At 47.3% G+C, this 16,343-nt stretch overlaps 1 protein-coding gene across 4 annotated transcripts in view; it reads right to left on the bottom strand.

Annotated features, from left to right (window-relative positions):
- Positions 1–16,343, bottom strand: part of NUP133 (nucleoporin 133) — a 951,293-nt gene that overhangs the window by 21,441 nt on the left and 913,509 nt on the right. For all 4 annotated transcript variants that reach the window (XM_077486543.1, XM_077486541.1, XM_077486544.1 and 1 more), the window contains one exon: positions 3,253–3,317. In XM_077486543.1, coding sequence (XP_077342669.1) covers positions 3,253–3,317 — 65 coding nt within the window. The remainder of the gene's footprint in view (positions 1–3,252; positions 3,318–16,343) is intronic.

Here is a 16,343-nt window from a genome sequence, read left to right on the forward strand (position 1 = left end):
CAACTTCACCTCTACGCCTAATTGTAGAAAGGCAAGAATTCTGCCTAGGTTAAACTTCCGAGGATGTCAACCCTTGGACTCACACCAGGAAACATAAGTCCTCCAGACTCTATAATATATAGTTCAGGAAGCTGGCTTCCTTGCATTAATCAAGTTAGAGATAACTGACCCGGAAAGCCGACATTTCTACAGAAAGTGGGTTTCAATAGCCAAGCCGTTAAATTTAGCGTTCGTAAAGTAGGATGGAATATCGGCCTTTGTGAGAGCAGGTACGGCGTTAGTGGGAAGGGCCATGGACCCTCCACTGCCATTATTACCATTTCTGCATACTGTAACATGACCTTTCTGGGCCATGCTGTTGCTACCAGAATTACCGGATTTCTTTCCAGCTTGATCCTGCAAAGTCGTCGTGGCAGCAACTGAATAGGGGGAAATGCATAGATCAGTGAGAAGTGATCCCACGGGGTTACCAGCGCATCTGTTCCGCATGCAAGTGGATCCCTTGTCCTGGAGACACAGTTGACCAACTTGAAGTTGAATCTGGATGCTAGAAGATCTACTTCCGGAGTCCCCCATCTTTGGCAAATAGCCCAAAATATGTTGGGGTGAAGCGACCATCCCCCCGGGAATAATTGCTGGCTACTTAAGTAGTCCGCTTACCAATTCTCTACTTCCGGAATGAAAACTGCCGATAGGCATGGGACATTCTTTTCTGCCCAAGTTAGAATATGGTTCACCTCCCTCTGAGCTGAGAGACTGTTGGTGCCCCCTTGGTGATTGATATAAGCCACAGCCGTGGCATTGTCAGATTGGATCCTGACAGGACAATTCTTTAACCTGGAAGTCCAGGTTTTCAGAACCTGACGCACTGCCCGAATCTCTAGGATGTCGATGGGCAAGGCCCTTTCGGTCCTTGACCATTATCCCTGAACAGTCATCCTCTAGTACTGCTCCCCAGCCAGAAAGGCTGGAATCTGTCGTCACTACTTTCCAGATAATTGGTATGAAGGATTTCCCTTTCAGCAGATTCTGGGTTAGTAACCAACAACTGAGGCTTTGGACTCTTGGGGACAGCCGTATTGGTCAGTCCAAAGCTTGGATCGTTTTGTTCCAAGCAGACAGGATACTGTTTTGCAACAGTCTCAAATGGAACTGGGCATAGGGAACTGCTTCGACTGAAGCCACCATCTTTCCTAACAACCTCATCCAAAAGCGAATTGAGGGATTTCTTTCCGACCTGACCATCCGCACCAGCTCTCGTATGGAGCTGATCTTTGCCGGAAGGCAAGAACACCCTTTCCTGGGCTGTGTCTATGATCAGACCAAAATACTCCAGCCTTTTGTGATTTTAAGGAGGACTTCTCTAGGTTGAGAATCCAACCCAGACTTTCCACGTACCTGCTCGTAATGCATACACTTTGCTCCAAGCAAGCCACTGACTGGTCTATGAACAATAGATTGTCTAGGTATGCCAAGACTGTTATGCCCTGTGCCCTTAACCTGGCTAGAGGTGGGGCCAGTACTTTTGTAAACATCTGGGGTGATGTAGCTAGCCCAAAGGGCAAGGCTACAAACTGAAAATGCTGTTCTACTTTGAACTGCAGAAACCTCTGGTGAGCAGGAAATATAGGGATATGCAAATATGCATCTCTGATGTAGAAGTTCTCCTCCTTGTAGGATGTAAACTACTGACTTGATCGACACCATGTGAAAGGAGCAGATCTTTAGGAACTGATTCAGAATCATTGAGACCTGAAGGGCCTCGTATGGAATTTGGGGGGGGGGGGGGCATATGAACACAGTTGAGAGCCAGTCTGGAAATTTGTCTCATGACTTGTTCAGAGGACCAACACAAGAAAAACAAGAGCAGAAGAAAGAAGCTGCACAATCAGGAAAAATCAGGAAAAACAGGGTCTTGTTGGTTGTTCAAATTCCTGGTCCAGTTTACAGTGGTTTGACACGCTGAAACAACCACCACAGCTGTTGCACAGACTCAAATTTTCTGTCCACAGCGTCTTTTAAAGTTGGAAGTTATTCACAGAGCATAAAGCTTTTCAGCATTAGCAAGCACACAGTGTGGTCCCTCCTCAATATGGTTGCGGTGTGGAAGAGAAATCTTTGCAGCTTCCTCCAATACTGCTTCTCTGTTCTCTTTGTTTCCCTGTTAGTGTCATCTAGGACTATCATATCATATCATATCAAGGTCTGACTCTGGTTGAGAAACAGAAGTAGAAGCAGAGGCAGGGCAATTTTTAACTCTAGACAGATACGATTGCCATAGGGCCATAATCTGTCTGAGAAATTGTGACGTAGCTGCAGGAAAAGTTACTTTTGCCAAAGTAGGGTACTTGCATGCTTAAAACAGAACTAGAAGGGCTACAGGGCACACAAAAGCACTGAGAGGGGAGGCTGCCATCCGACTGTTTGTATACAATGGCAGGATGGCAAGTGGTTAAGCACAATTCCTGGGCCTATTTAGACATTTTTAATTTAGGGTGATATATTACATATATTTGGATAGACGAGCGCTGAGCCACAATACTATGTTTAATTGGCAGTGTTAAAATTTGAGGTGCATATTTTATGGTATTATAGGTTGCACACCATGGTGTTAATTTACTACAGGCAAATAGACTGTTCACTAAGAAAGGGAAGGTTCACTTTGCATAGGGAATTTGCCCCACGAGTTAGAGAATGTAGTAAACTTTGCAAGAAATACACCATCATATGCATGGAATGCTTGCTGCTTGCACATAATTGGATTATCGAAACCTGTATTATTTTACCTCATTCACTAAGCTCTGTGGAAAATTCTCTTGAAAAGTGTGACTTGACTCGCAATAGGAAGTGTCTATTTGTCTTTAGTATATCAATACAATATGTGCAATACTATGGCTTAAAATGTTAATAAAAAAAAAAGCCAGGAGACCATCTTTCACCAACCAGTAAAAAAAAAAAAAAAAATCCTAGAAAAATAGTCAATGAGATATTCTTTATGCTTGTAATAAATGGTTTTAGGTACCTTAACGTAACGCATCTGAGGTATGCTAAAACGTTTACAGTGAGAAAAGTAGCAGAAGATAATATCTCTTACTTCTTTTTCTCAAGGGTAATAACCCACAAGGATATACTGGTCACCAAGTTTAATGCATGTATAATATAGACACAGTATTTATTCAAATATTAAGGAGATCCATAAAAAGTAAACATTTACATCCCAAATACACTTGGCTCAAAATATGTGATACTTGCATGTTTTTCTTTACAGATTTGCAAAGTATTTCTTGCTTCAGTTGTTCCAAATTCCCTCCATCGCCCTTAAAAACACAAAAGTAGACAGTATATATTCGGTGTGTCAAGCTGAACGAAAAATAAAATTGAACAACTCTTAAAAAAATTGCTAACAGGAGGGCCTATTTGTTTCCTCTGCAATAAATACTTAGTATCTGCATATAAGCAAGTTTCTTTAGATTATACAATGAGCTACAAAGTTTACAATCTTGGCATGCCTTGGTGCAGTAAATGAAAGCACGTGTAAAACCTCAGAAAGAACTATTGCTATATCCACTTCCACTTTTTGTTCACAAGTAACAATCAGTATTTTTTGCTAAAAAAATACTTAAAATACCCAAACATTATATACCGTTTTAAAGCAGAGGCCCTACAGAATAAATTGGCGGGTATTGCAAATTTTTATGTCACACAGTATGTGTGCAGCGGCTTTTCAAATGCATTTTTTTTAATACACTTTTTTGAATTTCAGTGCAAAAAAATAGGATTTTTATAACAGCTTATCTGTAAAATCCTTTTCTTTGATGTACATATGGGGACACAGAGCCATAGTAACAGAGCCATAGTAATTGCAATGTGGGTTATATATCGGACCGGCAGGTGCTGGACACTGGCATGCCCCTAAGGTGTATACTTCCCCCATATAACCCCTCCCATTACTGGGAGTCCTCAGTTTTGTAGCCAAGCAATACAAGTGTATACTAAGAAGGGAGAGACCTGTGTCCCCTGATGTACATCAAAGAAAAGGATTTTACAGGCAAGCTGTTATAAAAATCCTATTTTCTTTTCTTACATCAGGGGACACAGCCATAGTAATTACTATGTGGGATGTCCCATAGCAATGGCAACTAAAGGGGGGGGGGAGACCAAACAGAAAACGGGAGGCCAGAGGACTCATACTGCAGCCTGCAGTATACTAAAAAAGGCAAAATCCTCATGACCTTTAATATCAATTTGATAAAATCTGATAAACGTATGAACCGAAGACCAAGTCGCGGTCTTACAGATCTGAGCCATAGAGGCCTGATGAAGCACTACCCAAGAGGCACTAATCGCCCTGGATCAGTGTGCTCTTAATATGAGAAGGAAGAATTTTCTTCTTTAAGCTGAAGCTTGAATAATCACTTGACAAATCCTTTCAGAAAATAGTGGATCTTGACGCTGCCTGTCCACATCCTCTGGCAGTACAAACAAAACCTGTGTTTTGCGAACCTGAGCGGTCGCCTATAGACAGACTCTGATCGCTCTTACTACATCAAGAGAATATAGTGCCCTCTCTTCCCTAGATTAAAGAGGAAGTAAACCCCTTCAAACCACTTTGACCTACAGGTAAGCCTAGATTAAGGCTTACCTGTAGGTCCAAGCAATATCTCCTAAACCTATATGGTTTAGGAGATATTTGCCCGAAAATACCGTAGACAGCGGCGCGCAGGCGCACGAAATGCGGCAAGTCCAAGAATGGATTTGCCTAATTTGTCGACTCCCGTGCGCATGCGCGGGAGTGACGTCATCGCGGCTTCGCCGAATGGCAGCGTCGGAGCTGCGAGACGCGACTCCCGTGCGCATGCGCGGGAGTGACGTCATCGCGGCTTCGGCGCTGTCATTGGTCGGAGCTGCGAGACGCCACCAGCAAGATGGACGCGGTGGACTACAGGGATCAGCAGCGACTTCGCTGGCTCCTGTGTCAGGTAAGTGACACATAATGAGCTACTATGCGATGCATAGTAGTCCATTATGCTTTACCTTTGCAGGGAAAAAAAGAGGAAGTAAACTCATCAGGGTTTACTTCCTCTTCAAGGCTCTGGGGAGAAAGAAGGAAAAATATCTTAGTTTAAATGAAAACCTGTTACCACCTTTGGTAGGAATTCAGGATGAGGACTTAAAACTACCTCAACCTTTTTTTTTTTTATAAAAAAGGTTTTTATTGAATTCACAAGTATACAACAATTTCCAGTGCACATTTACATCTAAACATTTTTCAATTGTCAATATACATACAGGCATTACATCAACACTTGATTCCCTCCCTCTGTTCCCAGTTCGCTCAAGGTTCCCCAGCATGTATATCATGTCCGGCCTAAGAATTCCTTGTCTACCCTTTGCTACAAATCTTACAGTAGTCTGGACATTGTTAACTCGTTTGGGCTCAGCCCAGGTGTATCCAGCCAATGTGACCACAGGCGTTCAAACCTTCCCGGGCACCCCCTGTGATGATAAATATATTTTTCCATAATGAGGGTTCTGCCCATATGCGTTATCCATGTCGCCACTACAGGGGGCTCCGCTGATTTCCAGCCCAGCAAAATAAGTTTTCTAGCCTGGAACAGTGCCCTGGAGACCCGAACCCTGATTGGTTCCAAGCATACCACATCCTCCAGGAACCCTAGAATACAACATATGGGATCCAAAGGTATCTGTGTTTGAAACACCATGTTCACCGTGTCCACTACCTCCTTCCAATACCTGTGGAGCTTCGGGCAGCGCCACATGGTGGATGAAATTCCCCTCATGTTGCCTGCACCTACCGCACAAGGGGTCAACTGTCCCGCCCATCCTGCATAGCCTAACCGGTGTGTAATGCGCTCTCAGTGTAATATAAAGCTGTGATCCTTGAATGTGGTGCAAAAAGTAAGAGGAGGTGATGGCTTGCATGGCCTCCTCCCATTGCTCTCCCGTGAGTTGACCTACATCCCTTTCCCAAAGTGGCAGTGCTTTGCACGGGTGATCACGCAGGTGCCGCGCCAGCAGCATCTGGTAGCATTGTGATATTATTCCCTTCGTGCCTTCCGCAGAGTGCAACGCATTGTACACTGGGGTGGGCGACATTACCCATTCTCCCGAGTCCCCCTGCACGGCCACCTCATGCCGCAGCTGCAAATAGGGTAAAAATCATAGCCTTTAAATTTATTCTGCATGTCTGCAAAGGAGAGAAGCTTTCCATCTTTAAATATATAGGACAGCATTTTCACATTATGGGCACTCCATCTAGGGTCAGGCTGTATTTTATCGAGCTCTACATAGGTGTGGTTACCCCATATAGGGCTATATTCTGTGAATCCCTGCACCCCATGAAGCTGTCTACTCTTATTCCAAACTTTTTGTATTATGGACAACGTAGGGGTCTGTTTGTTGGAGCTCTTGAACATCTGGGCCTCCAGTCCCATAGGGATGGTCTCTGCCCCAGACACATGAAGCAGCAGCCTGGCTGATGAGCCCACCAGTTCATGCGACATGGAGCCCACCAAATGTTGCAACTGGGCCGCAACATAGTACAGCCAAGGGTTGGGTACCGCCAACCCTCCGCTGTCCTTAGAGCGCTGCAGCTGTTCTAACTTGATCCTAGGGGGCTTTGTGTTCCACAGCAGCTTCCGAAATAGTGTATTCACCAGTTATGGAGAAAGTAGAGCAGTTGGGGCATTAAAATCATTTTTATAAGATTGGCTTTCCCAGCCAGTGACATCCTAAGGGTATTCCATGTATTAATCCTATCCCGGAATCTCGACAGCAGTGGGCATATGTTTACTGAGCAGTAATCCCCTACTTTGGCTGTAATTTGTACCCCCAAGTACTTAAAACTGGTTACTACTGGCACGGGACAGGACTCCGGGACAGTTACCTCTCCCTCAGTCAACATCAACATAGCTGACTTAGACCAGTTAATGGTCAAACCTGAGAACCCTCCAAACTGTTCTATTATGGATTATTACCTTTGGCAAGGACTGGCTGGGGTCGGCCAAGAAAAGCAACATATCATCCGCATATAACATAATCTTCTCGTGAACGACCCCATACTGAAATCCCTGTATTCCTACGTTGTCTCTTATGAGTGCGGCGAGTGGTTCTATCGCGACTGCGAAAAGCAAGGGGAACAGCGGGCACCCCTGCCTCGTCCCCCTGGCCAAGTCAAAATTGTCAGACATCTTATCCGCCATCCTAATGTTGGCCTTCGGGGAGGCGTACAGTAGTTTAACCCAGGCCACGAATCTCTGCCCGAAACCAAACTTGCCTAGCACCGCCCAGAGATACCTCCAGCCTATACTGTCAAACGCCTTATTAGCGTCAAGGGTCTACTCTCCCCATTGTCTGCCTGCAGCTGCATATTTAAGAATAGTCTTCTAAGGCTCGTTGCTGTGGACTTATGTGGCATAAAGCCAGCCTGATCTTGGTGAATAATAGTGGACACTATTCCGTTGACCCGGAGTGCCATGACCTTGGCCAGGATCTTTACATCACTTTGCAGCAAAGATATGGGTCTGTATGACCCCGGGTCTACTGGGTCCTTCCCTAGTTTAAGCAGTAAAACAATATTAGCCTTTGTCATAGATTCAGGGAGGGCCCCTTCCTCCATGCATGCATTAAACACCTTTACTAAATGTATCTCATGGAGGAACACCCCCCGCATTAATGCCTTATAAGTTTCCCACATCAAAAGGTCGTTGGGGTGATGTCAGTGTGTCTGGAAGAAACTCTGGATCTGGGATGCTACCCTATCTGGTGAGGGGAACAGCTTGAGCCAAAAGGCATTTAGCTTCCATGGGGCCCTGGGCAGTGTACTGGGGGGTTGAGTAATTAGCCATAGAGCCAGGGGGGAGTGATCCGACACACCCTGAGGGAAGTATTCCACCCCCGAGGTGAACCCCACAATATTAGGGGTACCCACACATAGGTCTATATGGGACAGGGATCCGTGTGTTTTGGAAAAACATGAGAACTGCCTACAGTCAGGGTAGCGGATCCGCCATATGTCGGCCCACCCCACTTCCCTCATTAATCTACTAAGGGCAGTGCCCCGGCTGCCCCCAGGGGGCGCCACCGGGGGATGTCTGTCCATTTTGGGGTCCAGGTAGCAGTTAAAGTCCCCCAAAATTAAAACTGGGGCCTCCTGTTTATTGGCCAGGTACGTTAACAGCTGAAGCACCTCCCGCGAGAATGGGGGGTATGTACACAAAAGCAAGAATTAAAGTAAATGCATAGATTTTACAGTACAGAAAAACAAATCTGCCAGATACATCTATAAGTGAATCCAGTTCCTGTTAGGCCAGTGCCCGGTGTATCAGAACACTCACCCCCCGGGAGAATGAAGTGTGAGTGGAGTGATAGGCCTTCCCAAAACAGGCATATTGTAGAAACTTCACCGTGTCCCCCTGCAGATGCGTTTCCTGAAGGCCTATAATGGCTGGGTGAAATTTTCGTAATCCTGCGAAAATCATGGTCCTTTTCAAAGGATCATTTACCCCCCCGAACATTCCAATTCACTATGGGTGTAGTGGACATAATCCATTCGGATATAATCTACTGTACATACTGGGGGTTCCCGAGCCTCCAAGCATCACTCCCGCAGGATCCAGACCTGCACTTCTTGAACAAGCATGAGGGACTGGTAAAGAGAGCGTCAGATAATGTATCCTGTGCACTGGATATGCGATGCAAAGCGGCAAAAAGCCTTGTAACTCAGCTGCTGAGCCAAACCGACTAAGCAGCAACCGTAAATGAACTGATCAACTTGTAATCTTGCTCCTGCCAACCGGGCAGGATGAACAATTACGACAACAGAGGGGTGGCCCATGCGTGCCTCCGGCTTGGCGGCCGGGCACACGTATGCTCGATCACATCTCAACTTCAACTGTGGTTGTAGAGGGTGGATGCAAAACCACATTCCAACCGAATGTAAAACTCGTCACCATCAAAAGCAAACCGTGGACGGAGATAAGTTTGCTTATAATGGTCAAGTAATGTCCCCTTGGTAACTGTGTAGAAACATCTCAGGTGGAGGTGCGCCGGTTCTTCAGGAACCCTCTTTAAGTAGACAACATGGATTCAATCCTCTTCTCTGTGGCGGATGATGTTCTCATTGTGGTCAAGCCATCTCGCTGCAATTTGCGCATTTTCAAAGAAATGGTTCTGATCCATGGCGGTGACACGAAGCTTCGCCGGGAACAACGTAGCATATTTCAATTGCAGCCTCTGCAGGCGCTTTTTAACGTCAGCAAACTTAGATCGTTTGCGTTGCACTTCAGCTGAGAAATCTGGATAGAAGGAAATTCTGCTGCCCTGGTATTGCACAGCGCCCTTCTCTCTGGCCAACCGTAACACAATTTCCCGGTCTCTGTAGTTCAGGAGTCTGACTAACATCGCTCTTGGGGGGCCGCCCGGTGGAAGGGGCCGTGGCAGGACTCTGTGCGCCCGCTCCACTGCATACAGAGGGGAAAAGGCCTCCTTGCCAAAAATTTCCTGCAGCCAGTCTTCCATAACCTTCCACCTTCTCCGGCAACCCCACAATCCGGACATTGTTGTGTCGTAAGCGATTCTCAATGTCGTCTGTTCTGTCAAATGCAAGGTGCGCTTGCTGCGTTGCCATCCGCACGTCACGGTTCAGGTGAGGCAGTTGGTCTTCCATGTCACTCACCCTACCCTCCACCGCTGTGGTTCTCTCCCTGATTTTTTGAATATCATGGCGTAGCAAGCACACCGTCTCTTTCAGCCCCCTAAGTTTCTCCTTATCATCCACAGAGGCTGTGCATCTCTGTACTACATGCAAAATCTCACTTAGTGTGGGCTGGGGCGCATCATCTGTCTGTTCACCAAGCAGGCCAGGCATAGGATCAGGAATAGAATCCATAGGGGCACTGTCTTCCTCTCCATCAGTATGATTTGTGGAGACCTGTTCTGTAATGGATGCTGAGCGCAGTGATGCTTCTGGGGACATGTCCTGTGTGCCTGCAAGCTTCTGGGTATAGTATAGCATGTCCCTGGGCTGATCTTTGGCCGGGGGGTTTAGATGACTTACCCCCCTGCTATGCAGCTTTCTTGTCCTGGCCTCGTGGCATGCTCTGTGGCCGAGACTGCCAGGTGCCATCTTGGCTGTGTGCAGCGGCCGCTGCAGCGGCTTCTCCCCGGTGTTTGTGGGTCATCATGCCCATCGTGAGAGCAGCGGCGAGGTCCCTGAGGGTCTGGGCGTTGATATGCGGTAAATACAACCTGATTTCGGCGGTGGTGTCGGCGGGGGAAAGGATCGGTACAGGATCACCAGCGGCAGCTCCGTAAAACACTGCTGCTCACATGCCCAGTCAGGCCACGCCCCCCCTACCTCATCCTTATGCTTGAAGAAATATGGCTCTTACAAGGCAGAGCCACTAGTTCTGATTATCTTCTGCAGAAGAAATGGCAACCAGAAAAGATTATCTTTCTTGTCAAAGAATCCAGGAATTTTTTTTTCGGTACCTACAGTTGCGGCACGCTTTTCTCTCTCAGTTCGGTCCTGGGACTTTACAGTTGGGAGTGTCACCTCTGGAAATTGTGCTGCGGACAGAGGACCTGAAAAAGCCTCTGTCCGTTGTGTACAAAATGTTGTTCTCGGACAGGCCGAAACCTATCCAACAATGTAGAGAAGTTTGGAGTGCCTTGGTACCTGACTTTGGAGGGGAGGATTGGGACGACATGTGGGAATACCCGTTCCAGACCCTAGTATCGGCTAGAGACAGACTTATCCAGTTTAAAATCCTACATAGAGTATACTACACCCCTGCCAGACTGGCTAGAATTTACGGTACGGGGACGGGGGGATGTTGGCGTTGCACAGCTGACCGGGCTGATTTTGACCATGTGTTTTGGCGGTGCCCGCGGATTGAGGAGTTCTGGAGGGGAGTGACACAGGTTATGCAATCCGTCCTTCCGGTGCCGATTCCAGTCACAGTTGTGGTATGTTTGCTCGGATTGGTGGAGGAGTTGGCACCTCGAAAGGCGCAGAGGACTCTGATTTCTCTGGCGTTTTATGCCCGCAAATCTATCCTGCTATGTTGGAAGAAAGCTGAACCTCCTACAGTTTCTTATTGGAAAGGTTTAATTAACCACTTGGGTACCGCGCTGTTGCCGAATGACGGCATTAGCGCGGACCTAGATTGCCGGGACTACGTCTATTGACGTCGTCCCGGTTACGAGCGGCCTGCGCGCCCCCTGAGGGGCGCGCGCGGCGCGCTCTGTGATCGGCGAGTCCGTGAGACTCGCCTGATCACCGATCCGTGTAAGGGGTCGATCCCGACCCCTTATCACGTGATCAGCTGTCAGCCAATGACAGCTGATCATGTGATAAAACGGAGCCGGTAATCGGCTAGTATTCCTCCTCGCGCTGACAGCGCGAGGAGAAAAAAAAAAAGCCGATCGCCGGCGGCCGTGTTCGGGACATCAGTCCCGATCACGGCCAGCAATTCAAGCGGACACCTGCCCCCTGCCAGTGCCCACCTGCCACCCGCAGTGCCATCCTGAAATAAAGTAAGTGCCCCCCTGTCAGTGCCACCCAGCAGTGCCCATAGTGCCCACAGTGCCACCCAGCAGTGCCCACAGTGCCACCCAGCAGTGCCCACAGTGCCACCCACAGTGCCACCCAGCAGTGCCACCCACAGTGCCACCCAAAATCTGCCTCAAAGGTGCTGCACCCCAGTGCCGCCCATCAGTGCCCAGCAGTGCCGCCCATCAGTGCCGCCCATCAGTGCCCAGCAGTGCCACCTATCAGAGCCACCTATCAGTGCCACCTATCAGTGCCCATCAGTCCCATCTATCTGTGGTACCTATCAGTGCCCATCCGTGCCACTTATCCGTGCCACCCATCCGTGCCATCTTATCTGTGCCCATCTTTGCCCATCAGTGCCGCCTTATCTGTGCCCATCGGTGCCGCCTTATCTGTGCCTATTAGTGCCGCCTTAACTATGCCTATCAGTGCCCACCAGTGCAGCCTATCAGTGCCCACCAATGCAGCCCATCAGTGCCCACCAATGCAGCCCATCAGTGCCCACCAATGCAGCCTATCAGTGCCGCCTAATCAGCGCACTTCAATGAAGGAGAAAAATGACCCGTTTGCAAAATTTTATAACAAACTATTAAAACATGATTTTTTTTTTTTTTTTGCATCTTTTTTTGTTTGTTTAGCAAAAAATAAAACTCCGAGCTGTAACTAAATACCACCAAAAGAAAGCTCTATTTGTGGGAAAAAAATGATAAAAATTTAATTTGGGTACAGTGTTGTATGACCGCGTAATTGTCACTCAAAGTGCATCAGCGCTGAAAGCTGAAAATTGGTCTGGGACTGAGGGGGGTTTAAGTGCCCAGTAAGCAAGTGGTTAATAAAGCTTTACCGTTCTATAAAGCCACTTATCTCAGCAGAGGGTGTCCTAACAAATTTGAGAGGGTGTGGAGGTGTTGGCTTGATGCCGCAGACACTGTGAATTGATCGCTAGGTGGGTGGTGTACTCCTTGTGTGTCGGGCGAGGGGCGGGATGGGGAGGGGCTACCCCTTTGGGTTGGCTTGCATCCCCATCTTGGGTAGTTAAATACTCAGTAACGGTACAAACTATGTGTTTATCTGTGTGATGCTGTCGATGATCACAGACTGAGCTTCAGAAGGAGAATGGAGGGCTGCACGGGAGGGAGTTTTGTCGGGCGGGGGGAGGGAATGGTTGGGAAGGGCGGGGGGGGGGGAGAGGTTATGTTTGTTTGTATGTTTGTATGTTATTAATATGTTGAAAAACTTTCAATAAAAAAAAAAAAAAAAAAAAAAAAAGAATCCAGGAAATTTCTCAAAGATTCAAACAGCCGATACAATAAAGCCGTTAAGACCAATTTTTAAATCCCAAGGATCTAGAGGTGCCTTGATAGGGGGAATAAAATGTTATCCCCTGAATAAGTTGTGCACCGAGAGTGGGAAGCAAGAGGCCATAGCAAAAAACAATGATGAGGCCGGGATCTGGCTCTTGATAGAAGTCAAGGCCAGCTTAATTTCAGATCCCCTATGCAGGACATCAGGAATCCTGCCTATGACATACTTCCTGGGGTGCCAACCCCTGGTTCCACACCAAGAAACATATGCCTTTCCAGACTCTATAATAAATGATTCTGGAAGCCGGCTTCCTGGCAATAATTAAAGTAGACACTACCAAAGGAGATCACCCACAATCTTTTATAGAGTGGGATTCAACCTGTTAAATTTTTCGTCTGTAAGGTAGGATTAAATACCGGACCTTGTGTGAGAAGGTCTGGCTATAATGGCAGAGTCCGAAGGACTCCTACTGCCATCTTTATGATCTAGGTAAATCTTCTGGGACCCGCTGGGGCCACCAGAATCACCTCCTTTCGTTCCTGCTTAATCCTGCGGAGAAGGCGCTGAAGTAGCAAAACTGGAGGAAATGCATAGATCAATGAAAACTGATCCCATGGGAAAACGAATGCGTCTGTTCTGCCTGCTAACGGATCCCTTGTTCTCGACAAAGTTGTTGACTTTGTTAATGAATCTGGACACGAATAGGTCCATGTCCGGAATACCACATCTTCTGACATATCGCAAGGAAGATGTCGGGGTGAAGAGATCATTCTCCTGGAAATAATTGTTGGTGATTCAAGTAGTACGCCTGAACAATGAGAATTGCCGATAGGCAAGGAGTGTTGTGTCCTTCCCAAGCTAGAACATTATTCACCTCTTTTAGGACTGCACGACCTCTCGTGCCCCCCTGGTAATTTATGTAAGCCACCGCTATGGCCTTGTCAGACTGAATCCTGTCAGGACAGTCCTGTAGTCTGACCGCCAAGATTCAAAGGCCAGACTTACTGCCAAAAAAGTTGATAGGCAATGTCCTCTAACCGGGACCATCTCTCCTGGACAGAATCTGTCCAGAAGCTCCCCAGCATAGAAGGCTGGCATCTGTTGTTAACACCTTCCAGGATAAAGATTTTCCCTTTCGCTGGATAACAGCCACCAATTTAGGCTCTGACTATGTCAGGAGCTAAGCGTATTGGGAAAAAAAACAACAAGGCCTGAACTTTTATTCCAGACCGACAGGATGGTGTCTTGAAGCAGTTTTTGAATAAAACTGCCCGTAAGAGAAGGCCTTGAAAGGCCACCATGTCCCCTAAAAATCTCCTGCACAGCCAAATGAAGGAACTTTTCTTTGTTTTGATAAGTTGAATTAGTCCTACAATGGAACCGATTCTTGTCTGGGGTAAGAATACCTTCTTCTGTATGGCATCTATAACCAGCCCCCAAGTACCGTAATCTCCTTGATGGTTTAAAGGAGAATCTTCCTAGGTTGAGAATCTAACCTAGAGATTTCAGATATTTACAGAGGAGATCAGACTCTGGTTTTAGACCTGAGACTGCATGATCTATTAAAAGTAGATCTTCTAATAGGCTAGGACCACTATGCCTTGAGCCCTTAACCTGGCTAAAGGAGGTGCCAGAATCTTTCAGAACACTAATGGTACTGTGGCCAAGCCAAATGGCAGGGCCACAACTGAAAAAACAGGATTTTCTGTACTCACCGTAAAATCCTTTTTTCTGTAATTCACCGACCGACGCAGCTCCTCTCTGTACAAAGTGGGTTTGCTAACCTGCCACTAGGAGAAACTAGGCAAAATTGTAACAACCTTCCCTGCTGCCACAGCAGCTTCAGTACGTCAACAAGCAGTAGATGAATTACAGAGAAAAGGATTTTATGGCGAGTACAAAAAATCCTGTTTTCTCTTATATTCACCGACTGACACAGCTCCTCTCTGTACAAAGTGGGACGTCCCCAAGCAGTGCCAAAACGAGGGGTGGGAAAAACATCAATAAAACTTCATCCACCATGGCAGTGGGAACTAGCGAAACTTTACCCACAAAAACAGTGCGTGGAAAAACCACCACAAAGATCAGGGTAATTACCCAAAAACCGCGTCAAACTGCAGAAGTAGTGCAATAGTGCACTTAGCATAACAGTACTGTTTTTTTTTTTTACCGAAAAAACTGAAAAAAAGGCTATTTGCATATCCCAACGCAACTACGCGGCCACCTGCAAGACGTTGCGGCCAAAACAGGCATCAGCCAATGCACCGACATCTAGCTTGTAAAACTTGATAAACGCGTGGACAGACGACCAGGTTGCCGCCTTGCAGACCTGAGCGACAGACGCTTGGTGTCGGAAGGCCCAAGACGTGCCAACTGCCCTTGTGAAGTGGGCCGTGACTGGAAAGGGGGGCACCTGCCCCTTCAAAGTGTAAGCTTGTACTACAATCTGTCTGATCCACCTAGAAATGGTGGTTGACGAAACAGCCATGCCTTTCTTTGGACCAGCCACCGAGACAAACAGCGAGTCTGACTTCCGAAAAGGAGCAGTGACAAATACACCTTCAGAGCCCGAACCACATCCAAAGCGTGAAGGGTCACCTCCTTCGGGTGCTTCGGCTTAGGACACAGGGATGGTAACACAATGTCCTCATTGATATTAAAAGCTGATACTACCTTTGGTAGAAAAGACGGTTGCGGATGCAACACCACCTTATCCTTGTGGATAACCAGATAGAGCGACTTGCAAGACAAGGCCACCAACTCTGAAACCCTCCTGGCCGATGTGATGGCCACAAGAAAAACTACTTTCTGAGAAAGAGTCAACAAGGGAATCTCCTGGATATTTTCAAACGGCGGTTTCTGAAGCGCTGATAACACCAGGTTCAAATCCCAGGGGGGTAACAGTGGACGCACCGGAGGGACTACGGGACGAACCCCCTGAACAAAGGTACTCATCAGCGAGTGAGACGCCAGGGGCCACTGAAAAAGGATGGCCAAAGCCGAAATTTGCCCTTTAATGGTGCTTAAAGCCAACTTCTGGTCTACCCCTTGCTGAAGAAACGGCAGGATCCTGGATATGGAAAAAGAGCGGAGGCCAACCCCTCTCCTCACACATGGAGATGTAGGCCTTCCAGACACGATGATAGATCTTTCGTGAAGAAGAGTTTTGTGCTTTCAACATAGTCGAGATCACAGAGTCTGACAGACCCTGGCTCCTCAACAGATGGCGCTCAATAGCCATGCCGTTAAAGCCAGCGATGCTAAGGCAGGATGGAGAATCGGACCTTGAGACAAAAGGTCTTCTTGCAACGGCAGTCGCCAGGGAGCGTCTGCCACCAGGTGCACCAGATCCGTGTACCAAGGACGCTGAAGCCAATCTGGAGCAACCAGCATCACTGGGACCCCTTCGGCTTCCACTCTGCGAAGCAGACGTGGTAATAGTTTTAGCGGAGGAAAGGCATAT

This window comes from Lithobates pipiens, unplaced genomic scaffold, assembly GCF_037356315.1.
Source record: "Lithobates pipiens isolate NorthernLeopardFrog02 unplaced genomic scaffold, aLitPip1_a1.2 Scaffold_18, whole genome shotgun sequence".
Lineage (NCBI taxonomy): Eukaryota > Metazoa > Chordata > Amphibia > Anura > Ranidae > Lithobates > Lithobates pipiens.